Source organism: Bos javanicus, chromosome 20 (genome assembly GCF_032452875.1).
Source record: "Bos javanicus breed banteng chromosome 20, ARS-OSU_banteng_1.0, whole genome shotgun sequence".
Classification (NCBI taxonomy): Eukaryota; Metazoa; Chordata; class Mammalia; order Artiodactyla; family Bovidae; genus Bos; species Bos javanicus.
This window is the reverse complement of record NC_083887.1, coordinates 23,830,657-23,855,975: the sequence shown is the minus strand read 5'-3', so window position 1 is coordinate 23,855,975 and position 25,319 is coordinate 23,830,657. Positions and strand designations below refer to the sequence as shown.

At 39.9% G+C, this 25,319-nt stretch overlaps 2 protein-coding genes across 10 annotated transcripts in view; one reads left to right on the top strand and one right to left on the bottom strand.

Annotated features, from left to right (window-relative positions):
- CDC20B (cell division cycle 20B) overlaps window positions 1-25,319 on the bottom strand; it is a 133,930-nt gene that overhangs the window by 107,910 nt on the left and 701 nt on the right. For 6 of the 8 annotated variants that reach the window (XR_009731760.1, XM_061393529.1, XM_061393526.1 and 3 more), the window contains exons 2-4: window positions 24,321-24,387; window positions 22,213-24,014; window positions 21,886-21,948 (exon numbers count right to left, since the gene is read on the bottom strand). Coding sequence is in view for 7 of the 8 variants with exons in the window: in XM_061393529.1 (XP_061249513.1) it covers window positions 21,886-21,948; window positions 22,213-22,275 (126 nt within the window). In the remaining variant the exon portion in view is untranslated. Of the gene's footprint in view, window positions 1-21,885; window positions 21,949-22,212; window positions 24,015-24,320; window positions 24,388-24,659; window positions 24,871-25,319 lie in introns of those variants that run through there. The other 2 variants (XM_061393527.1, XM_061393528.1) reach the window with 2 other exon arrangements.
- On the top strand, window positions 6,928-11,759 carry GPX8 (glutathione peroxidase 8 (putative)). Of its 2 annotated transcripts, XM_061393534.1 has the most exons (3): window positions 6,928-7,175; window positions 7,790-8,051; window positions 11,162-11,759. In XM_061393534.1, the coding sequence occupies exons 1-3, from the start codon at window positions 6,972-6,974 to the stop codon at window positions 11,323-11,325; spliced, it is 630 nt and encodes a 209-aa protein (XP_061249518.1). In that variant the 5' UTR covers window positions 6,928-6,971; the 3' UTR covers window positions 11,326-11,759. The 2 variants fall into 2 exon arrangements, with proteins under 2 accessions (XP_061249518.1, XP_061249519.1); XM_061393535.1 differs by lacking the exon at window positions 7,790-8,051.

Sequence of the window (25,319 nt, the reverse complement as noted above, 5' to 3'; positions counted from 1 at the left end):
TGCCATGCCTTTCTCCAGGGGATCTTCCCAACCCAGGGATCGAACCCAGGTCTCCTATACTGGAGACAGAGTCTACCATCTGAACCACCAGGGAAGCTCAGATGGTAAAGAATGGGATTCGTGCCCTTAGAAAAGAGGCCCCACAGAGCTGTCCAGCCGCTTCCACGGGAGGGCACAACAAGAAGTCTGCGGCACAACAAGAAGTCTGCGGCCCAGCAGACAGCCTTCAGCTGGCCACACTGGGACCCTGACCTCAGACTTCCAGCCTCCAAAACTGTGAGAAATAAAATCCTATTGTTTATAAGCTGCCCAGTCTGTGGTGTTTTGTTACAGCAGCCCACACAGACTAAGACAGCTCATATTTCACTTTCCTGATTATTTTTATGTCCTCCTACTATATCAGCAGTTCCTGAAGACCAGAGACTCTGTCTTTCTCTTACTAGCCTCAGATTACAGGATATTTATTGGCATCTAGGAGTGCATGAACAAATGAATGAATCTCTTTCCTCTGAGGCAATTAATCCTGAAAAGGCACAAGGGATTTAAGAAAGAATCTAGAGGCAGGGAAATAAGCTATCTTCTTTCTTTCTTTTCCATTAAGAATGATTTTCAAATTGGACAGCATATAATAAACATTTCTGCAGAAACTGGAGAGTGAGATAAATTAAGCAGTAAGTACTCATCTGAGCATTTTAAATAAGTTCAATCTCTGGGACCAGATAAATGAAACCTCAGAACACTGGCAACACTTCCAGAATGGACACTGATTAGTGATCTATGATGACAAATGAGAAAATGCCCCCCAAATTTAGATAGACAAATGTTTTTCATGGTTTTCCAATAGGAGGAATAAGTCACTAGAAATAAGTAGTTTGCAGACAGCAGTCTGGAAGGCACAAGTCTTACTGGATCCATGTGAGCCTGAATGAATCCCCTGCAATACACTACAGGGGGCTGTCCCTGGCCTAACTCTGCTCAATTTGTTATTAGTGGTCTGAATGGGAATTTATCAAAACTATTTTTCCCAAGTTGAGAAGAAAGTTAAAATATTAAAAATATAAAGCCTGGGACAAAGACCAAAGTCAGCAAAACTCCATTCAATAAGAATATGTGAAAAATCTTCCCATTTAGATTGTTTTCACTGCACAGGCCTAACGTGGGAAAGAACTGATAAGAAGTGAAAATGACAGGCAGTATTAACCAACCACCTCCAGAATATGAGACAACAGCATAACGCCATTACTTTGCTTAAGTAGTGCAATTTTAGCTCTTAGTAAGGGAAAAACAGTGTCCAGGAAAAAAGCAGGCAAGATCTGATTATCTCTGCACGAGTCAGAACTCATCTGGAGAACTGCGGCCAGTCTCAGAACCATTCTTTTAAAAGGAGATGGACAAGCCAGGATTCAAAACTTGATTTTATTTGGAGGAAAGAGACCACAATAATAGGAGACCAGGGAAAACACAGTAACAGAGCGACACACGAATGGGGTGAAGGCACCTGGGGCACCTCGTCCAGAGGGAAGGAGGCCCAAAAGGAACTGTATTCTTTATTTTTTATCGGTTGTGCCACACAGCTGGTGGGATCTTAGTTTTCCCACCAGGATTCGAACACGCATCCCTGCATTGGAAAGTCCTGGAACTGTCTTCTTTAAAGGGAAGCAATTTATGAAATAAAAGAAAACACGTATTTTTATACTGCTCTCCTGTGACAAAACTAGGACCGACCCCGCGAAACTAGGCCCCTGATGCGTGGGAGGAGGCAAATCTATATCCGACACAAATGACTATTCAAAGAGTTAGAACTCAAATCACTGGTAACATTTTGAATATATAGTTCTCAGGCAGCCCCTCCATGAAGGAAGGACATGTGGTTTTTAAGGGCACAGATGAACATTTTTTAAGAGTTATGTATTTTAATGTGTGTTTTTTAATGTTTTAAATTTTTCAAAGTTGATAGAAAGTTTTCCCTTATGAAAATTAATTCGAGTAAAATAAATGACGATTTGAACCAAAAAAAAAAAAAATTAAGTCATTAACAAATGGTATGCAGACAGGGCAAAAATCAGAGATGGTATGCAAACAACTATAGCTTAAGAAACACTGCTGTAGACTGTGGTATTTCATCTTCAATGTTTTTAAACTTTTGTTTCAGGATCTATCTCCTGCTGAGGAAATGCCTGTCGCATAGTTTTAAATGACTCAAGTATTTATTAATAGAGAGGAAGAGGAAGATAAGAAAAATAAGACAAAGAAGGGAAAAGGGATGAATGACTTGATAGTCCAAGCACATCAGTGTGGCTTGTTTACCTTTAGAGTTCACATCATATTGACACTAAATCGGGAGGAATGCAGGGCACCAAGGCCAAAAAATAAATAGGATAGAGAGGTTAAAAATAAGGTCAGGAAGTAACAAAATGAAACAACTAGGAAAATAGAAACAAATACATATCTAGTGATAAATAATCTGACACACAAATATTCAGTGGGCGGGAAAAACTTAGACATCCCAAGGAAAGACATGCTGGTGATGTCAGGATCTTTCTAGAACCCAGTGGCAGAGACAAAAGTAGCAAAGATGACCCAGCAACTCTCCAACATATACCCCCAACCAGCCTTTCTTAGCCTCTGAATGTCCGCCCCTACCACCACCCTCACCACCACAAGCTCAACACAGCAGTCCACAGGACATTTCAAATTCAGGGCCTCAATACTATTTTAGCTTAGTCGTGAAGACCAAAATGTTTATCTTCTCCTTCTTTAACATCCAGTACCTCCTTGTCCTAGGGAGCAACACTACCCAAGCAAAGACTGTCAAGATGAGACATCCTTAATTCTGTCTTGCCAACACCTGCCACTAGGGGCTCCAGAGTGTCTTTAGCATCTATGCCTTCCTTTCTATGTCCCTGACCAAGGTTGCCTTTCTTAATGTTATCGTCTCTGACTTGTTGCTCTGCAGACTCTGACCCCTTCCAGAGAACTTCAGTACACATGGCCAAGGTTTCAGCTGTTCTTCTCCACTCCCTCCCCTCTTCAGACCCTTACAGTGATTTCTTATAAAACTAAATGTCTCCTGATGAATAAAACCCCTTCACCAGAGTGGTGCTGCTGCTGCTGCTGCTAAGTCGCTTCAGTCGTGTCCGACTCTGTGCGACCCCACAGATGGCAGCCCACCAGGCTCTGCCGTCCCTGGGATTCTCCAGGCAAGAACACTGGAGTGGGTTGCCATTTCCTTCTCCAATGCATGAAAGTGAAAGTGAAGTCGCTCAGTAAGTGTCCAACTCTTCGTGACCCCATGGACTACAGCCTACCAGGCTCCTCCGTCGGGGTGTAGTACTGTCATATTCACCAGCAGTCTGACCTTTCACGTTTTCTCCTAAGTAAGCATATTTTGTCTATTACAAAAAAAAAAAGTTTAATGTCTTTAAAATAATTTTGCTTATGAAGTTGAAAGTCCTAAATTCTAATTTTAGCTGTCCCTCTTACTAGTTCTGTGATAATGAGGGAGCTATTAACTTCTTCATATTTCAAAAAATTATTACATAAGGTCTGTAAAGATCTTTATACAACACATGATTCCCTTTAACATAACTATATACATACTTATGTATTAAATATAAAAATTGCTTTCTACAAATGTTATTAGAATCATGTGTAGTATAAAGCTCTTACAAACGTTAAGTCATGTCTTCAGCACTTGGTTATTTGCTTCCTTATAATCATTCCCTAGTTGTTACATGTGTTTTGTGTCCAAACTTGATTCCATACTTGTGTGAAGCTGCCTGCGTCACTTACACTTTATGGTATCTTCTACAGTGCCTGAGTTGATTAATTAACTGAATCAACTGCTTTAGCCCATTCTTAACCCAGTAGCTTCCTTTAACCTTGACCTTCAACTTCATCAATCTCTTCTCCCCCTTTTGGAAGCCTTCCTAGATCTTCTGAAAGAGTGTTGGTGGGTTTTCTAACATATGATCCCCTATGAAGAGAAATTTAAAATGTGGATTTATCTATAATCTGAAAATGGTCTCAGTATTGATAGAACATGTAAGCAATGATGACAGATCCCCAGAAAGCTAAGAGATGATGAAATCAAATATATACAGAGAAAGACTCTGCCAAATGAAAAAAGGAGAAATTGTTAAGATCCGGAATCTGTGTTCACCACTGTCTAGGGTGGAAATTCTCCAAACTGTTGTCTTAAATGTTTGGTTAATCGGCCTGTATGAATACTTATATATCTTAAATATATATCTATATATGTATATATCATGCTCCCAAGCCTTAAGAATCATAAAATTAACAAACCTACTCTGATCTGATTTTGTCCGTGACAAGAGACTTACTTAAGCTTTCAAAATTGTTTCCATATAGAGTGAATTTTCTAGTCAAACTAACATAAAACATCAGGTCTGCACAATTGTTATATTTCTGGTTGTAAAAACTAGCATGGTGGCTTCTACAGCAATTTCTTGCAATAATATTGGCCTTCTTAAGTCCTTTCAGCTTCGGATCACTCAATGGGAGATTCTCAGAAAACAATGGACTAGAAGCTATCATAACGATTTTATTAAAATTACATCACCCTTTGGGGCCGTGGCTGGGAGATGGTCAGTCAACATCCTTTCCAGAGTTCTCCCTCTGTCTCCCGTCTCAAAGCACAGTTATAATAGGATGGATTTACATGATTCAAATTATATCAGGTTCTGTGAATTAAATTTTAAAACTGTTTGCTTAAATAGTCTGAGGAGTTAACGTAGCTGCTGTAGATACAGAGACATGAAATACGTTTAGTGTGGAAGATAAAGGGAAATGAAAGAAGCTTGTTGCTCTGTAAACCAGAAAAAGATTAAGGTCTAAAGTTTCTCAGACTTAAATGTGCTCTTGAGTCATGAGGGGATCTTGTAAAAACACAGACCCTGATTCAAAACAGGCTGGGATGAAATCTGAAACAGGCACCCAGGTGATGGCAGTGCTACAAACAAGGACCAGAGTTGGAGGAGGAAAACCAGAGAATTTAAGCTATAGATAGCAGTGTTCAGATGTAATATAAACACAGGGGCTTTATCTTTTTCAATGACTCAGCTGCTGCTAAGTCACTTCAGTCGTGTCCGACTCTGTGCGACCCCACAGACGGCAGCCACCAGGCTCCCCGGTCCCTGGGATTCTCCAGGCAAGAACACTGGAGTGGGTTCAGAACACCAAAATAATATTATCACAGTTAAGTGATAGAATACATTTTGTGTACATTTTTAGTTTTTACTAGAAATTTTATTTACAAGAGATTAGTTTTCTTTTGTATCCATTCTTATCAGGGGCCAAGAGTGGGAGTGAAGTGGTTTATGGTCTCTGAAGGTTTAGGTGCCTCAGCTGTGGGCATTGCTCAGCTGCCTCCAAACACACACAGCCCAGGAGCAGGGCTGGCAGCCACTTTAGCATTTCCTCTAAATCTCCAGAGATCTAACAGCAATAGGAAGGGACTCTCACAAGCGTCTCAAATCATTCCATGCACTTTCCTAGCACTGTCTGCAAATTCACCACATCATCAACAGTCAGGCCCCCCCCCCCCCGGCAGAACAAAGCAACTTCATTCAAAACTTGCTATGTGTCCTAAACAGGGCATTTTTTAAAATGGCTAAAGGAACCACAGCTTTCAGGATATGCAGCCTTCAATTCCCTTTCCATATTTGCTCCTAAAATTTTCAACAAAGTTAGGCTTCCCATAGAAGGTGGCAGCCACAGAAAAAAATGAAGACAAAAGATGAAACAACTAGATGATACACCCAAGTAGAAAGGTGGGGGGCGGGGAGTTGGGGGAGCAGTGTTTGCCTTTTGTATAGAAATATCTTCCCTGGTAGCTCAGTTGGTTAAGAATCTGCCTGCAATGAAGGAGACCACCAGCAATGCCCGAGACCTGGGTTTGATCCCTGGGTTAGGAAGATCCCCTGGAGAAGGAAATGGCAACCCACTCCAGTATTCTTGCCTGAAAAATTCCATGGACAGAGGAGCCTGGTGGGCTACAGTCCATGGAGTCACAAGAGTCGGGCATGACTTAGCGACTAAATCACCACCACCACCACCTTATTTAATTGTTAAAATCCTGCGTTATTATAGAGTTAAGTTTTTCCCCATCTAGAGTTTGCAGCCCATTGGTGAACCTTAAAATCATTTTGAAATCAAAAGCAGGCTCTTTTAAAAACACAATAGACCAGGATGTGCTGCAGTTCAAAGGGGAAACCTCATTTAATAAAACTTCTCAGTTACACCTGTCTGTGTATGTACTGAGTTATACCATAAAGTGCATTTCTTACTATGCACCATAACCAAAAATTTGAAAACTCACTGAACTATAGTTTGTTTTATAATAGAGGAGGGTTTTTTAAAGACATCATTGTTTTTCATCTGTTTATTTTTACTATATTCACCTGGCTCTGCCTTAGCTGGATGAAGTCAGAGCAAGTAGCTTTTTCAGATATTTCACTGCCCTTTCCACTATAAATTCCTTGAACTTACAGTATGCTTAAGCCATAAGACTTTATATACATATAAATACCAAATTCCTACTGATTAGGTGACATACCAATAGACCAATTTAATTGCCACTCTGAACTACTAGGTATTATACACCCAATCCGCTACATTCAAGCCAACTGCTGGAAGCACTTCACAGCTTTTAAGATACAAGGGCACCATCTTCTGGTGAAATATTTTCTTTGTTGGGCAGATATGAAAGAGCTACCAAAAATGTCATTTTCTGAGCAAAAATGACAATGACATCATATATACATTGATACTTTTAGAGCTTTTTACTTCATTTAGGAGTTTGCTCCATCTCTGAGAAGGCGCTTTCTATTCCCCAGCAGTGACAGGAGCTAGTCTGTCCTTCCTGACTTTCCGTTAAGCGGAGCTGGTTTCAAGTTTCAGCTCCTCCTTGAATTCCAGCTTGCTGAGACTTTCCTCTAGAATCATCCAAAATGGAGCCTCTCACAGCCTACCCTTTGAGATGTTCAGGGCCCAAAGCAAAGGCATTTGCAGTCTTGCTGTCTATGGTTCTGTGCACAGTAATGCTATTCCTCCTACAACTCAAATTCCTAAAGCCTAAAATCAACAGCTTTTATACCTTTGAAGTGAAAGATGCAAATGGAAGGGTGGTTTCTCTGGAAAAGTTTAAAGGCAAAGTAAGTTGCACCTTCTGATTTTTCTGTTGTTTGTCCATGTTCTCTGCTTATTGTCTTAACAGTCCATTTTTTACTGTTATATGTTCATGTTATAATTTAGTCCTCAGAGAAATTAGTATATCACTTTAGCCATCAGTGCTCTCATAGTTTTTATGCTAATTGATAACTGATTATCTTAACTATTTGCTTTAAGATGTTTTAAGTGCTGGATTAATACTTTATATTATTTAGGAAATTCTAATAGTAATGTGATTATGGAGTATGCCATATAATGTGAATATGAAAGTATTAACTCCACAATCTAACAGCATTAAAAAGCACCCTATCAATAATCATATTTTATCTTTTATTTAAAAAAAAAAACTTTCATGAGTACCTAGGGCTTTATTAATGGTTGTGATCTTTCAGAGTTTTAACTCAGGCATTCGGGTTATGATTTTCAGTAGAATTGGGGACATCTACTGTATCGAATAAATTTCATAAAAATATGAAATAACCATCTATCAAAGGTTGTATTCCTCCAAAATGGTTTAGGGTTTTAACTACTTGCAGAATTTTTTTTTAATCTTTTATTTGCTTCACTTTCCGGTTGGATTTTTTTCTTTTTCCGGGAGGTTGCACTAGTTGTAAACGTGGCTAGTGACTGCCAACTCACAGACAGAAATTACTTAGCACTGCAGGAACTGCACAAAGAGTTTGGACCATTCCACTTCAGCGTCTTGGCTTTTCCATGCAATCAGTTTGGAGAATCGGAGCCCCGCCCGAGCAAGGAAGTAGTATCTTTTGCAAGAAATAACTTCGGAGTAACATTCCCCATCTTCCACAAGATTAAGATTCTAGGATCCGAAGCAGAACCTGCATTTAGATTTCTTGTTGGTAAATATCTACCTTGCCTCACCAATTTAATGTTTTTAGTTGCTTTCATTTTTAAAACAAATGTACCAGGACCATACTTTCCTATTTCATTTTAAATGTTTTAGTGGGAAAGTTTTATAAAACTATCAAAGAGCTAGATTCTCATCCTCTGTAACTTTCTAGAAGTTATGCTTTCCTAAAATCAATGTTTTAACTTCTTGGATGGCAAAATAAATCTACTACAGTGTATTTTGTTCCTTATTATTTTCCCAAAGAATATACTTTAAGCTGGCTACACATCTTTTATCAATATTGCTGAGCATTATAAGTTAAACTAATCTTTCTGGTTAATTTTATGTTGCCTTATCTGAGATATTATCCTCAAGGGTGAATAACATCTCAGATTGCCAGGTGGTTTTTGGTAAAATTCAAAATAACACATCCTGATTTTTTTTTGGAGGAGGGTAGTGTAAGGCTACCTCTGTAACTAAGCTAATTATGGAAGTCTATTTAAAGATTTTTTTCAGCATAAAGGGAGTGCAGTATTGTGACTAAGGGCTAAGCTTTAGCCCCAGCATACCTGGGTTGAAATCTCTGCTGTTGCCTTTGCTGTGTGACTCCAGGCATGTAACTTAACTTCTCTGTGTCTGTTTCCTCCTTTGTAAAATGACATCAATAGTATCTACCCCTTAAGATTGTTTGCAGGGTTAAGTGTGTTAATAATAAAAATAAAGTACTTACTTACAGAGCTTCCACTGTGCCAGACCCTATTCTAAAGGACATTCAGCTCATGTCCTCTCATCTAACTTATGTGGATGATTGCCTCAGTCGTTTCCACTGCAGGTAATTTGAATTTTGCTAAAACCATGACCTTAGCCAGGCAATCAATCTTCCAATCCAACAAACTGGCTAATGATATTCTATAATATTTAAGTAAGAAAGCAGAATCTTCCAAAAACACGGTATTCAAATTTCTAGGGAAAGTCAGCATAATACCTAACACCATCAATAACAACGAAAGTGAGGTCTTTATTCCTTTTATTTCCAGGATACACTGAGGTGAAGAAAAGCCAGAGCATGTGTCCGTGTAGTAATCTCTCAATTATAACAGCCAAATACTTGAGCACAATAGCTCCTAGGTTCTTCCCCTTTGTCACTAAAAAAGAAACTCCACTTACCCTGTGTAATCAAAAAGGTAACAGTGATTTAAGGTTTCACTAAAGTTAGATGAAGCTCCAAAGGCAAAGACTATGAAATGATGGCTAAATGAAAATTAGATCTTTTTAAGTTGGCCAAAATAGATGTGATCACAAACAAGATGGCTCTGTACAGGTGTTCAGGTTGTTCACTGAACAGGAATAAGGGGTCACATGGAGGCTGAAACCCAGGCAAATGAAACATATGTGCCTAGGGACTGTTCCCACCTAGAAGGGTATCTTTTTCTAATTCACACAAAGATGAGTGTTATCTTTTAAAATACATTTTCCTTTATAGAAAATGTCTATTGTTCAGAATGATTATAAGAAGACTTTAACCAATAATATGATGCTCCTACCAAGTCAATTATGTTTGAGCTAATCAGCAATACTCCTAATAATGAAATAATCAGTGTAAATCCTTGGCACAGTATGCAAAGTATAGCACACATAAGTAAACATTAGGCTACTTTTTTATTTTTTTAACCTATGCTCCCTTATTGGTTCTTTCCCCAGCATAATAAACAAAGGATCGCCCACCTTTAAAAACTCTAAGCAGTATGTTCCTTCTACCTACCTCATCACTAACATCTTTGAAAGAATAGTTAACATTTGGTTTCTCTGCCTCCCTGTCTCTGCTTTCTTCTTAGAGCACCGTGTTTGATCTCTCATTCCAATGACCCTCCTGAACCTGGTGGGTCTCAGTGCCTATGACTTCTACTCCAGCTCCTTCTCTTCTTTCCAGGTTCCTTTATTCCATCCACCCTTACCTCTACTGATCCTCAGGATTCTGCCACATCCACCTGGGCTCTCCTTACTCTGTCCCCTTTCCCTGGGTGAGCTCTAGCTCCTAAGCTCCAAAGCCTCCTCTTATGGGGTGTCCCACATAACCTGAATCCCCTCATGCACAAAAATGAACTTGTCATCTTCCTCCTAATATCTACTTGCTTTGCCTTGTACCCTATTTTAAGAGCATGAGCTCTTCTAATAGAAAGGACTGGATATCAATCCGGACTCTACCATTCACTAGCTATGCGACCGTGAGTCTAGACCTCCATTTTTCTCATCTGCAAAATGGGGATAATAATAATAGCCAAGCTTTACAGAGTTGCTATACAGATTAAATGAGAGGTCCATTTAAAGCACTAAGCATACATTACTAGGTATATAATAATTATTTATATTTTTCTCATGAAGTGAAGTGAAGTTGCTCAGTCATGTCCAACTCTTTGCAACTGCGTGGACTATACAGTCCATGGAATTCTCCAGGCCAGAATAGTGGAGTGAGTAGCCTTTCCCTTCTCCAGGGGATCTTTCCAACCCAGGGATCAAACCCAGGTCTCCCACACTGGAGGCAGATTCTTCACCAGCTGAGCCACAAGGGAAGCCCATTTTTTCCCTTCATACTAGTCAATAATAATGCACACAAATCCTGTATGATATAAATAGAAAAAAGTTCTACATTTCTTGCCTAAATTAATATGTATCAAAAGGATGTCTACAGTTATTTAGCATTCCTTACTAAGTAATACATAACAATATCAAAAACATACACTTACTATGAAAAATAATCCATACATTCATGTTACCAAAGACCATAGAGCATCACTTTATCTTAAGAAAAAATGTTAAGCAACTGAAAGTTTCAGCTAGTGATAAGGTAAATTTTTTAGTGGTTCAGATCAACAAATCTAGCTGATTTCATTTCATGATTCTAGTTCAGTACAATCTTCAGTGAAATCACCAAGTATATAGACATCTGATTACACAGACTTTGAGTTTGGGTGTTTTGCTTTTTGTTTAGTTTGGTTTTTGAAATAATGACAATTCTAGAACTTGATTCTATAAAGTTGTAATTTATTCAAATACTAATAGAAATGAAAATCTTGACAAAGAATAAAATTTTACTCATGAAAATATATTCTGATATTTTAGATTCTTCAAAGAAGGAACCAAGGTGGAACTTTTGGAAGTATCTGGTCAACCCTGAAGGTCAAGTTGTGAAGACCTGGAGGCCAGAGGAACCCATTGAAGTCATCAGGCCTGAGATAGCAGCTCTGATTAGACAAATGATTATAAAAAAGAAAGAGGATCTATGAAAATGCCATTGAACCATTATATGGCAATAGTCAGAATACAAAAATGTCTCCATGAGGGTTTGGTCCCCTTTTAAATTAACTCTGACAATTAAATATGGAACTGAAGGATAACTTTCCTTTTATGTTATCTTGTTAGTGAGTGGTAATGAATGTCCACAGTATAGATGTTACCTAAAGCAAAAATAAACAGCAGCCAACGACTCTAGATGAAATATATTAAATACTTCATCTGACCACACTAAATAATTCAGAATACCAATGTGCTTCAGTATCCTATTGTTTCACTTGACATTTTCTAGGATTGTACGTGATGGAAATGTCAACACACTAGACCACTGTTTGAATTCAAGATACTGTGTGACATTTCCAGAGTAACTGTAAATGATATTTTTATGTAATAAAAGGCAAAATAAACATTGAAAATGTGAAATATACATAGATTCTAATCCTTATGTTTTTTGTTTCATGTACAGAATTTTGTTTGTTAAGTATAGGGTCATGGTATGTTTTACTATATCCAGCCAGATCAATGTCATTTAGTCACAAGAGTCATGTCTGACTCTTTGCTACCCCATGGACTGTAGCCCACCAGGCTCCTCTGTCCATGGGATTTTTCCAGGTAATAATACTGGAGTGGGTTGCCATTCTCCAATCCAGCCAGATCAGTTCAGTTCAGTTCAGTTCAGTCACTCAGTCGTGTCCGACTCTTTACGACCCCAAGGACTGCAGCACACCAGGCCTCCCTGCCCATCATCAATTCCCAGAGTTTACTCAAACTCATGTCCATTGAGTTGGTGTTGCCATTCAACCATCTCATCCTCTGTCGCCCCCTTCTCCTTCCACCTTCAATCTTTCCCAGCAACAGGGTTTTTTCAAATGAGTCAATTCTTTACATTAGGTGGACAAAGTATTGGCGTTTCAGCCTCAGCATCAGTCCTTCCAATGAATATTCAGGACTGATTTCCTTTAGGATGGCCTGGTTGGATTTCTTTGCAGTCCAAGGGACTCTCAAGAGTCTTCTCCAACACCACAGTTCAAAAGCCTCAATTCTTCAGTGCTCAGCTTTCTTTATATTCCAACTCTCACATCCATACATGACTACTGGAAAAACCATAGCTTTGACTAGATGGAACTTTGTTGGCAAAGTAATGTCTCCACTTTTTAATATGCTAAGTTGGTCATAACTTTTCTTCCAAGGAGCAAGCGTCTTTTAATTTCATAGCTGCAGTCACAATCTGCAGTGATTTTGGAGCCCAAAAAGATATAGTCTCTCACTGTTTGCACTGTTTCCCCATCTATTTGCCATAAAGTGATAGGACCAGATGCCATGATCTTAGTTTTCTGAATGTTGTTTTAAGCCAGCTTTTTCACTCTCTTCTTTCATCAAGAGGCTCTTTAGTTCCTCTTCACTTTCCGCCATAAGGGTGGTGTCATCTGCATGTCTGAGGTTATGGATATTTCTCCCGGCAATCTTGATTTCAGCTTGTGCTTCATCCAGCCCAGCGTTTCTCATGATGTACTCTGCATAGTTGTTTATTAATGACATTATCATTTAATATCAATATAAATGACATAACATTTGAAAAAGGCTTGATCATTTTCAGTATTTCTTATTTTCCAGAAGCAACTCAAATTCCACAATTAAAATATTAACACTTGAGTCAATCTGTATTTCTGAGTGAAAATTCCAAGTGTAAGAAAAAAGCCATAAGTATATGATCATTCAGCTTGATTCTTTCAGGTTAATTTTGGTTAATTCCTTACAGGTTTTGGTTAATTCCTTACAGGTTAATTTTGGTTGCTAATCTGGTCAAACTAGATTAGCCATTTGGAAAGAATTCAATGGTACATCATTCTCATGGCTATAATAAGAAGAATCAACTCCAAACAGTCAAAATGGTTAATGTAAAAAAGGAGTGAGTGTAATTATAGGAGAAACATCAGCAATCACTGAGTCTGTTGAGAATCACAACATATCTTTTCTTCCAAAGTCCTGATCTTTATGTTTTGTCAGCCTTCTAATTACTAACAAAGCAACCTTCGCCCCATGAAATTAATCTTATTTCATAAAGGAATTAAACAGGAATAGTGAATCACTGCAGATGGTGACTGCAGCCATGAAATTAAAAGACGCTTACTCCTTGGAAGGAAAGTTATGACCAACCTAGATAGCATATTCAAAAGCAGAGACATTACTTTGCCAACAAAGGTTCGTCTAGTCAAGGCTATGGTTTTCCCAGTGGTCAGTATGGGTGTGAGAGTTGGACTGTGAAGAAAGCTGAATGCAGAAGAATTGATGCTTTTGAACTGTGGTGTTGGAGAAGACTCTTGAGAGTCCCTTGGACTGCAAGGAGATCCAACCAGTCCATTCTGAAGGAGATCAGCCCTGGGATTTGTTTGGAAGGAATGATGCTAAAGCTGAAACTCCAGTACTTTGGCCACCTCATGCGAAGAGTTGACTCATTGGAAAAGACTCTGATGCTGGGAGGGATTGGGGGCAGGAAGAGAAGGGGACGACAGAGGATGAGATGGCTGGATGGCATCACCGACTCAATGGATGTGAGTCTGAGTGAACTCCGGGAGTTGGTAATGGACAGGGAGGCCTGGCATGCTGCGATTCATGGGGTCACAAAGAGTCGGACACGACTGAGCAACTGAACTGAACTGACTGAGTGGGGGCAAAACAATGTGAAAAAATTTGGCTAAGAAGAAAGACCCAATCTAAATAACTGAATTGACTCTCCAATTCTGACCTGATGAGTGAAAGTGAAGATTCTTTTTCATGATGAAATCAGCAATGCCCACCTGAGTATACAATTCTGCTACAGCACTTACAAGTTCTTAAACCAAATATATCCTGGAATACCTTCTGCTTCAACATATATGTCCAACCCCCAGCTCTGAATGGATTTAGTAAGCTCTCAGGTAGGGGTGGAGTGTGGTTCCCTTCAGGTCAAGGGGATCTACTGGAGTACCTAAAGAATGGCAGTGTGTAAGCAAGCCTGCTTCTCCCTCTCACCAGCAGCAGGGCCTTCAGCCAGGGCACTACTTTTCAGTTTTCTCACCTGTAAATTGGTTATGGTGGGGGTGGGGGGAGTCAAACTGAACAAAAAGCCCCTTCCAAGTTACCAAGGTGTGTCAAGTGATCAGAAATCAATACTAACCTATTGTTGAAGAAATGGAAACCACCTAACCAGTCTATCCATCCTTTGCAAGTGTGCCACCAAAAGCCTTTAAGCAATTTGAATTCTGGGCCTCTAAGCAAAACTTTGTTTAGCCCTCAAGTGCTGCTTCCAGAACATCCTTGCCACATACTCCCACTTATGACTTCCATGAGTTCACAGCAGTGCTGTGAGACTGCTGGGGTGTTTATGCGCTCACATCAGGGTATGTGCAGCACTGCAGAGGCTACACCGACACCCCACTGCCAGACAAACCAGAACTGTCCTGGAGAACACAATTCAGATGTCCATCCTGCCCCAAACCACTAGTTCTCTCCAAAGGCATATAAAGTGGGTTTTTCACTTATGTATCTCCTGATTTGCTTGCCTTATTCAGTCTGCAATCTCCACTAGATTAGACTTCTCTCCTCTCACCACTCTGAGGATGCAGGGAGGGCAGGTGGGGATTTGAATGTGTGACATATGGGTGTCCATTCAGGGTTATGGCATCCAACCAGGCCGTGCTGTGTGCTCAGTCACTTCAGTTGTGTCTGACTTGATGTGACCTATGGACGGTAGGCTGCCAGGCTCCTCTGTCCACAGGATTCTTCAGGCAAGAATACTGGAATGGGTTGCCGTGCTCTCCTCCAGGGGATCTTCCCGACCCAGAAATCAAACCCACATCTCTGGCATCTCCTGCATTGCAGGTGGGTTCTTTACCCACTGAGTCACCTGGGAAGCCTGTCCAACCAGTCTACATGTGGTAAAAGGGAAGAGAGCCATTTGCTCATGTGTTGCTGCCCAGACCTTAAATGTCTCATGAACACTGCCAGCAAACACACAGAGGAAAAAAAATGCATCTTTCCTGAATTGAGCATAAGCTCTATCTCAGCATCAAAAAGTCTGGGACATAAACTGCTACAGGCTGCCTGATTGAGAAGGATAACAGAAAAATAGTAGGTAAAAGAGTATTCAGTAGTTGCTCTTCTGACACAGACAAAATCTATTTTACTTTTAGTGGTTATTAATTCAATGACTTGAAGTTAGTTTCAGTTTGTTTGGGAAGTGGAGAGGAGTACTTCCTACTAACTCCTGATCTTCATCTAATAGCAGCAGAGTGTGCTGTTACGTATAGCAGAGTGTGCTGGAGATTTGAATAAATATGAATTGGCCAGAAATATTCCCTAGAAGTTGTATTTCATTTTTGAAATTTTATACTAATCATAGTGTACCTACAGCATGTATATATGTACATAAATGTAATTCTTAATAACTATAGTTAATCACAATGGTGTGATCACTCACCTAGAGCCAGACATCCTGGAATGTGAAGTCAAGTGGGCCTTAGAAAGCATCACTATGAACAAAGCTAGTGGAGGTGATGGAATTCCAGTTGAGCTATTTCAAATCCTGAAAGATGATGCTGTGAAAGTGCTGCACTCAATATGCCAGCAAATTTGGAAAACTCAGCAGTGGCCACAGGACTGGAAAAGGTCAGTTTTCATTCCAATCCCAAAGAAAGGCAATGCCAAAGAATGCTCAAACTACCACACAATTGCACTCATCTCACATGCTAGTAAAGAAATGCTAAAAATTCTCCCAGCCGAGCTTCAGCAATTCATGAATCATGAACTTCCCAGATGTTCAAGCTGGTTTTAGAAAAGGCAGAGATCAAATTGCCAACATCTGCTGGATCATCGAAAAAGCAAGAGAGTTCCTGAAAAACATCTATTTCTGATTTATTGACTATGCCAAAGCCTTTGACTGTGTGGATCACAATAAACTGTGGAAAATTCTGAAAAAGATGGGAATACCAGACCACTTGACCTGCCTCTTGAGAAACCTATATGCAGGTCAGGAAGCAACAGTTAGAACTGGACATGGAACAACAGACTGGTTCCAAATAGGAACCAGTCAAGGCTGTATATTGTCACCCTGCTTGTTTTCACCCTGCTTGTTTAACTTATATGCAGAGTCCATCATGAGAAAAGCTGGACTGGAAGAAGCACAAGATGGAATCAAGATTGCCGGGAGAAATATCAATAACCTCAGATATGCAGATGACACCACCCTTATGGCAGAAAGTGAAGAGGAACTAAAAATCCTCTTGATGAAAAGTGAAAGAGGAGAGTGAAAAAGTTGGCTTAAAGCTGAACATTCAGAAAACGAAGATCATGGCATCTGGTCCCATCACTTCATGGCAAATAGATGGGGAAACAGTGGAGACAGTGTCAGACTTTATTTTCTGGGGCTCCAAAATCACTGCAGATGGTGACTGCAGCCATGAAATTAAAAGACGCTTACTCCTTGGAAGGAAAGTTATGACCAACCTAGATAGCATATTGAAAAGCAGAGACATTACTTTGCCAACAAAGGTCTGTCTAGTCAAGGCTATGGTTTTTTCCAGTGGTCATGTATGGATGTGAGAGTTGGACTGTGAAGAAAGCTGAGCACTGAAGAATTGATGCTTTTGAACTGTGGTGTTGGAGAAGACTCTTGAGAGTCCCTTGGACTGCGAGGAGATCCAACCAGTCCATTCTAAAGGAGATCAGTCCTGGGTGTTCATTGGAGGGACTGATGCTAAAGCTGAAACTCCAGTACTTTGGCCACCTCATGCAAAGAGTTGACTCATTGGAAAAGACTCTGATGCTGGGAGGGATTGGGAGCAGAAGGAGAAGGGGACTACAGAGGATGAAATGGTTGGATGGCATCACCGACTCAATAGACATGAATTTGAGTGAACTCCGGGAGTTGGTGATGGACAGGGAGGCCTGGTGTGCTGTGATTCATGGGGTCGAAAAGAGTCGAACATGACTGAGCGACTGAACTGAACTGAACTGATAGTATATATGGGCTTCCCTGGTAGCTCAGTAAAGAATCCACCTGCAATGCAGGAGACCCAGGTTCAATCCTTGGGTCAGGAAGATCATCTGGAGAAGGGAATGGCTACCCTCTCCAGTATTCTTGCCTGGGAAATCCCATGGACAGAGGACCCTGGTGGGCTACAGTCTATGGGGTCACAAGAGTCAGACAGGACTTAGTGACTAAACCACCACCATGTAACAAACATACAGTGGTGACTCATGAACGCTTAACAACCAAATCCCTAGTGGAGGAGTTCCAAGTGCGGCATTTCCAATTTCTATGGCGTGAACACTTGCACATAGTCAATTTTAATCTACTAATCGTTTCATAACTGGCTTGTAAAATTTCTGAAAATTTAGCAATCGATTCTCACCAACTAGGACAAGCTGGCTCTAGCCCAAAAAGATTTAAATCAGACTTAATCAGGGTATCATAAGAATCTCCAAAGAGAAAAATCTGAAGCAAAAACATAACATATATACTCCTTCTTGTTATCACATATATACTATTTTGACAGGTTATATATAAATGTGGATGTATATGCAGTTACTGAACTACGAAAAGCTGCTAACATTTTAAGTGTATACTCACACTATAATGACCTAACTGGACTGCAGGTAATTTCAAGTAGGAAAACACTCCAGTAAAAAATAAGAAAAATATATATATACAAAATCTAAGAAGGAAAACAAAAACTACTTGTCTATTTTCTTTAAACATAATGGCTGTTTCAAGACTGCCCATCATGAGCTGGAAAATCCTGAGTGATCCCTGTACAAAATCACGTGTAGTCCTGACAACATTTCCCTTTGAAAGAAAAATGTCAGGTTTGGGTGAAGCTAATATGGTGACACTCTATATTTATCCCTCAGCTTGACTTCATCTTCCCCAGGGAACAATAAAATCCTAACTGTTACACCAAGAAACTAATACATCACACTTCTTTCCATTCTCCACATACCCTCTTCCCTCTGAATAGTTAAGGCCACACTTTGCTGAGGGAAGCCTTCTCTTTTGGGGGCAGGGGCTGCTGGGGGAGGGCAAGTAAAGAGTAGTGAGGAGCTAGGGCATTTTCCAGAGGGAGTGATGGGAAGCAATTACATCCCCAGCACCAATGGGGCTGCCACAAGAGAAAACACCCAAGAAAAAATACTTTGAACCAGTGTTGCCTGCCTCCCTCTTCTTTTTCAACCCTCTTTCCATTCTCTTCCTTTGACATCCCAAGTGTGACCCCTCTCTTCCCTTCTCACTTCTATGGCAAAGTTTTCTTTTTGAATTTATACATACAATCAACTCCTTACCCACTGATCTCATTTATTTTTACTGCACTCCATTCTTTCTTCTTTCTCATGGTCTCAGTAATAAGAACAACTATGTCTTCTGTTTATTCAGTATCAATGTTGGCATTTTATGTCTTGCTCTTTACAAAAATTTTTAAAAAGTGAAACACAAAGGACCAGCCTCCTAAATTTAGTAGGTTTTATTTTTTATCAACAGATCAGTGATTGTCTATAGAAAATAACATATTGAAATTTAACCTTAAAAAAACAAGATGAAAACAATATTTACATGTAAAGGATACTTAAATACAAAGATGCTGAAAATGGAATGATACTAGGCAACAACAAAGAGATAAGATTTAAACGTAGCAAAACACTTAAGAGTCAAATCATAGGTATCTATTTAACCCATGGTTCTAAAAACATTTACATTTAAATAAGAATTTAGATTATTTTACCAATAACTTATAATCCAATGCAATAAAGAATGTGATGTATTTCTCACATCTCATTTAGGGTGAAAATAATTGACCAAACCAGCAAAGTCAGTTCCATGAACTTGCTGCAAATGTCCACACGACCACAGTGTGTCTGGGACCCAGCACAAACCTGAAACTGCTCCATGGGTCAAAATGTGCTCCAAGGGAATGAGAAAATATTTAAAGTTATATTTAATGGTCAGTTCTCCCCCTTCACAAACTAAATCTCATGCTCTTTTCTAAACACTGTATGAGTCTGTGATTTTACAGAAAATGAAGACTGGAGACAAGTCTTCTAAACAATTCACCCCAGCCCCAGCCCCCCTAAATCCCCAATTTTCTTCATATTCAAGTGAAAATGTTTTAGTTGACTGACTCATTTGGCAAGTTACCTAAATTCTTCCTTTAGCTGTATACACACATGGTAACTGAGACCTACTCTAATGTCAAATTAAGAAACTAATCATTCAAAAGGAATATTGAAGACTTAGTTGAAAATTGGAGGAAACATTTTAGTTTTTCCATTCCAAATTGTCATTATATTCTAAATTTTATACTTAAAATATATAATTTCTCAAATACTTTAATACTGTCTACAAGTATGCAGACTCCAGAATATTATCTGAAATTTTTAACATAATTAAGTAATAGTTGATTATTATTGAGTAGTTCCTTCATCATTATAAACTGTTCATTGTATTATAACTAAAAGTCGTAATAAGCATTATGTAAAGAAGGCCCTGGCTCATGGCAAAAAGTACACATACACACACACATATTACTTAGATTTAATTATACCCATTATTGATGCTCATTATACATGCAATAAGATAGCAGTTGCATGTTAGCTGATGGCACTCACATATTCAACCAGCTAACAATACACTGCCAACCCATCACACATAGGTCACCGGTGTACTTCGTTAACAAGAAGAATTTATCCAGAAGCAAGTGGCAGGGCAGTTGTGGCTGCTGAATTGACCCAAAGCAGCCAGCTAACAATACACTGCCTACCTGATTCAGGTCACTGCTGCTCATCATGGCCCATGAAGTCACTGAGGCTAAATTTGTAACATGAAACAGTGGCAGAACTTTCATCTTAATAGTCACATTTTTAAAAACTTATAGACAAAACCTGTTTCTCCAAAAATATTATAAGAAATAAAATCAATATTTTTTCATCTATTCAAAAACTTAAAAAAAGAAAACTTTCAAAATACTTCCACTTAGGTTTATAAACTAAGGCTCAGATATGAAAATATGTTATGGCTTACAAGTGAATTAAGAAAGTTATAATTAACTACAGTTTTTCCAATGACTTTTATTCACAGACCAAAAGGCCAGTCATTTGTATTAAATAGTAAAATACCTAGGAGTCATGGTTATCCAAAATCTGGGCATAAGACAAATCTTCAGCTACGTTCAGGAAAAATAAATATATGAGTATTCAGGGAATTTAAGGAATTAAATGCCATTTGTTTTCTGATACAAAGGATATTAGTCATTACATTCTGAAAGTGCATTCTGAAAGTTATGTGTTGAATTTATTGTGTCACCAATGAAATACAGAAAAATGTGAAGGTCTAGAAAACCCTAAAACTGGTGGATTTGAAACTATAATCGATGCGTAAAGACTAAAGGAATGTGAACTATTTAGAGAGAAAAAAAGTGAATCCCGATAAGGAGGAATCTAAAATCTAAATCATATGCATGCGTGCTAAGTTGTTTCAGCCGTGTCTGACTCTGTGCGACCCTATGGACTGCAGCCCACCAGGCGCCTCTGACCATGGAATTCTCCAGGCAAAAACACTGGAGTGGGTTGCCATTTCCTTCTCCACCGGATCTTCCCGACCTAGGGATCGAATCCGCGTCTCTTTCGTCTCCTGCATTCTTTACCTCTAGTGCCACCTGGGATCCATAAAGTAAAAGAGCTATTTATGTGTAAAAGTTAAGATGAAAATCTTTGGATTTGTTTTATTTTCACACTGATTACAAGAGAAGCTGAAAACCTTTGCGTTCAGACTTTCAAGGTGAAATTTAACTGGATCAACAGTTAAATTACTAAGCTAGGACGGTGAATACAATGGCACCCCACTCCAGTACTCTTGCCTGGAAAATCCCATGGATGGAGGAGCCTGGAAGGCTGCAGTCCATGGGGTCGCTGAGGGTCGGACACGACTGAGCAACTTCACTTTCACTTTTCACTTTCCTGCATTGGAGAAGGAAATGGCAACCCACTCCAGTGTTCTTGCCTGGAGAATCCCAGGGAAGGGGGAGCCTGGTGGGCTGCCGTCTATGGGGTCGCACAGAGTAGGACACGACCGAAGCGACTTGGCAGAAGCAGAAGGACGGTGAATTTATGCACTTCTCCTCTTGACCACAAGATGGCACCATTTCCGGTTCTTTGGAAGGCAAGATTATGAATGCAACAGAGGGGAGTGCAACTAGCAACTGTTAAAAAGAAATTTTAACAGCCAGCTAGAGATGCACTGCCTACCTGACACATTCAAGCTTCATTTTTTTTTTTTTTCTGTAGAGGCAAAAACTGAAAAGTACCATTCAGATACAAATGATTACCGTTATTTGGCAGATATCTTCAATTTCTTACAAAAATGTTTTAGATATAGACTCTGAGGTTAGTGATGATATGAGACGTACAAATTTTCTACATTTTCAGATCATTTCATACGTCCAACAAATATCTTCTTTAGCAAGAATTAGTTTGTTCAAAGTCATATTTAAGACAGAGAGCTCGATTAAGCACTGGACACTCACCTTGGGAGAAACTTGACCTCTCCTCTGCTTCATGTCTTTGTCGAGCACCCGCATGACATCCTCCTTTGAAAATATAGGCAACATATTGGAATACAAACTATTTAGAAAAATCATAATATGAGGTGTGAATGTTTCTAGAGCCTCCGCTTGTCAAATTACATTCACTTTTAAAGCAAACAACCATCTCCAGAATATAAATTACACAATTCAATATTAGATTTAGAGTTCTGAACCACCTCTTGGTCCTAGACAGGTATTACAAACAGTAACTTCGACAAGAAACCCCTTTAGGAAGTTGGGGCGAAGAAACAGAGGGGCGTTACTCACCCACAGAATCTCTTCTTCAGTGCGGACCCTCCTCCGGGCGGCGCGCTCCAGTTTCCACTCCATCTCTGGAGGCGTTTGTCCTGCTGGCTCGAGTGTAGCCTCTCCTCGACCGCTTTTGGTTTTGTCCCCCAAGAATAAGCCAGTCTTGACGCTTAATCGTCAAACCCCAAGTCTAAGCCAGTCTTGACCCTTAATCGTCAAACCTCTGGAGTCTTGTCCCCTAGGACGATCATATTTCACTCCTAACCTCCATTTTCCTCCCACTCCTCCCACCTCTCTTAGAGCTTGGTCCCCAGAGTACCGTTTAAAAAGCCTGCTGGGCGGCCGCCGGAGCGGGAATTCCCCTACCCGACTTCTCATTGGCCAGAACTGCGGTGACGTCAGACTCCGGGAGGGATTCCCCCTGCCCGCGCCTGGGTCCTCCCTCCCTCCCGGCCGCGGCCCCGCCCCGCAGCCTCCAGCTCTTTGTCCGCGGAGGCGCGCTCCGAAGCGCCAAGCTTTGCCGCGAGCCGTGGCGGGTCTGAGCTGCGGCGGGCGCGGAGGGCTGGAGAGCCGCAGGAGGCGAAGGGGTTGGCGGGCAAAGAAGCGGGTTCTGTGAATTAACGTTCTTTCCATACTAGAAACAAAAATGTTTCGTAATAACGGGCCCTGCACCCTTTTCCTCGGCCCCCACTTATTCTCCAGCCCCATCATGCTGCCTTTGAGGCATCGGAGGGGTACAGTAACTCTGGCCGCCTCTGTTTGGGCGATAATCACCGTTGTGTAAGCAACTGAGTTTAGGCGTGTTCCCCCAACGTGTTCATCAGCTCTCCCTCCTTATTCAAACTGACTGGAAAATGTGGCAAGATTTCTATGGTAATAAGAAAGGGGGGAGCACTGACGTTTTTATTCAAGAAATTCTCCTTTGCTCTAAGTGGTCAGCTTCTCTCACTTGATCTTATGAGCTTTCTTCCCAAACAACGGTTATTGAGTTGGTGAAAAAGCCTGTGACCTGATAAGGAGTGAAGACCCAGCAAGAGAGCTTCGGAGACTAGGGAATATGTGATAAAGAAGAGGATGATATTGGGGGTTGAAGGAGGGGCTTGGGGAAAAACGAAAAGGAGCCAGATGGGCTGTGCAGCCTCAGCTGCCACACCTGAGCTGCCAGGCTGGCAGGAGAGGAGAGCTGTCCATATGGCAGGAGGGGAAACCGTCTGGGAAACCTCTGACAGTCTGAAAGCCTGCTCCCCACTCCCCTTATCACCTACCTCCTCCCTGCCCCCCCCCCCGCAACTGACAATGGACTTGAAAGTGTTAGTCACTCAGTTGTGTCAGACTCTTTGTGACCCCATGGACTGTAGTCCACCAAGCTCTTCTGTCCATGGAATTCTCCAGGCAAGCATACTGGAGTGGGTTGCCATTCCCTTCTCCAGGGGATCTTTTCCCTCTAATACAACATATGAGTTTATCCATTTGAGGGGGTGGGGAGAGTTAACAGATATGATGATAGTCAAAAAGGTCAGTGATTTTTAAAAAAAATCTAAACTCAGTCTCCTGCTTTCCTCCACACTGAAAGCAAGAGAAACAGCACCAAGGCTAAGACCCAATCTTAAGACAATTTTCTATCCACAATGATAAAGGTTAGGGGAAATGCTGCACAGGGTAACAATCTTCAAATGAGATTCATCAAAATTCTTGCTAGTCAAATAACCCTTGGATTAAAAGATCTCTAAACTTCACCCACAAGAATTCTACTTTCCTTTCAGTGCATTCAAAGGATACTCATTCCAACTTCCAGTAAATCCTTTCAGCAAACAAGGAGGCTAAATAAAGTGAAATATCATTGGATAAGAGTCAGATGTACTGTGGATTTAAAAGATTAGTTTTCAATACCAACTAAAAATAGCAATACATTGGAAATAGTATTAAAGGCTTTTTATCTTTGGTCTATTTTAAATACCATTTTACATTTACCCATTTATAAGAATGGGTACAAACTTGGGAGTAACAACCAATTCAGTTAATGAGCTTATAAATACATATAAATTGTGATTTTAGACCCCATGTTTTTTACAAGTACTAAGGATAGCAAATTATTCATTTAGAATTCAGTTTTCTATGAGTAATACCTTCATAAATTCCATTGTAGCCACTAATTCCATGGTATATCTCACAGCCTCCAAATACCTTTTCCCCCTAATGTAAAGTAGAAAAATATTAGTCAAAATTTTCCTTTTAAAAGCTATTGTGCATTTTAAATATTCAGATTGAAATTTAACTTCAGGATAATGGAAACAGAAAAATCACCATTTAGCAAATATCACACTATCCCAGTCAGAAACCATGAATGCTAAAATTGGTGTGAATATGATGAGGATGTTTTCTTCCTATGATTAAATACAAAAAGAAAAATTATGACTTTTCATTGGACAAACCTGGCAGACACTACCTTCACTAAGTAATCTCACCATTAATGACACATAAACCTCATGTGCCTCTTGATGTTGTGTACTTGGAAGGGGACAACATTACTTCTGTGATATTCTTGCCCCCCAAAATTGTAACTTCAATAATGAGAAAATACTAAATAAACCCAAATTGAAGGACATTTCAAAATAATTGGCCAGTAGTACTCTTCAAAAGTGTCAGACAGGTAGAAAGACTGAGAAACTGCCACAGGTCAGAAGAAACTAATTAGACATGACAATTAAATGCATTATGAGATCCTGGATTGAAATCTAGACGGGCGGGGGCGGGGCGGGGAGGGGGGGGGGCGCGGCGGGGGGGGCGCCGGTGACGAAAGTACATTTGTTGGATACTTGTGGAAATGTGAATAATATCTTGTTGATTAGTTAATAGAGTAATAGTAATGCTAATTTCCTGGCTATAATCATTTATTATTGGTATGTTTAAATAATGTTTAATGTTAATATTTAGGGAAGTTGAGTGAAGGACATAATGGGATTCTATCCACCATTTTTGTAACTTTTTCTAAGCCAAATTAGTTCAAAATGAAACCTTAAAATTTTTTTTAATTAAACATCATGTGGTTATACAAATAGAAAAAAACTACGGTACAACTGTTTAGGAAATATATATCTATATATACATACTCTATAAACATTTTA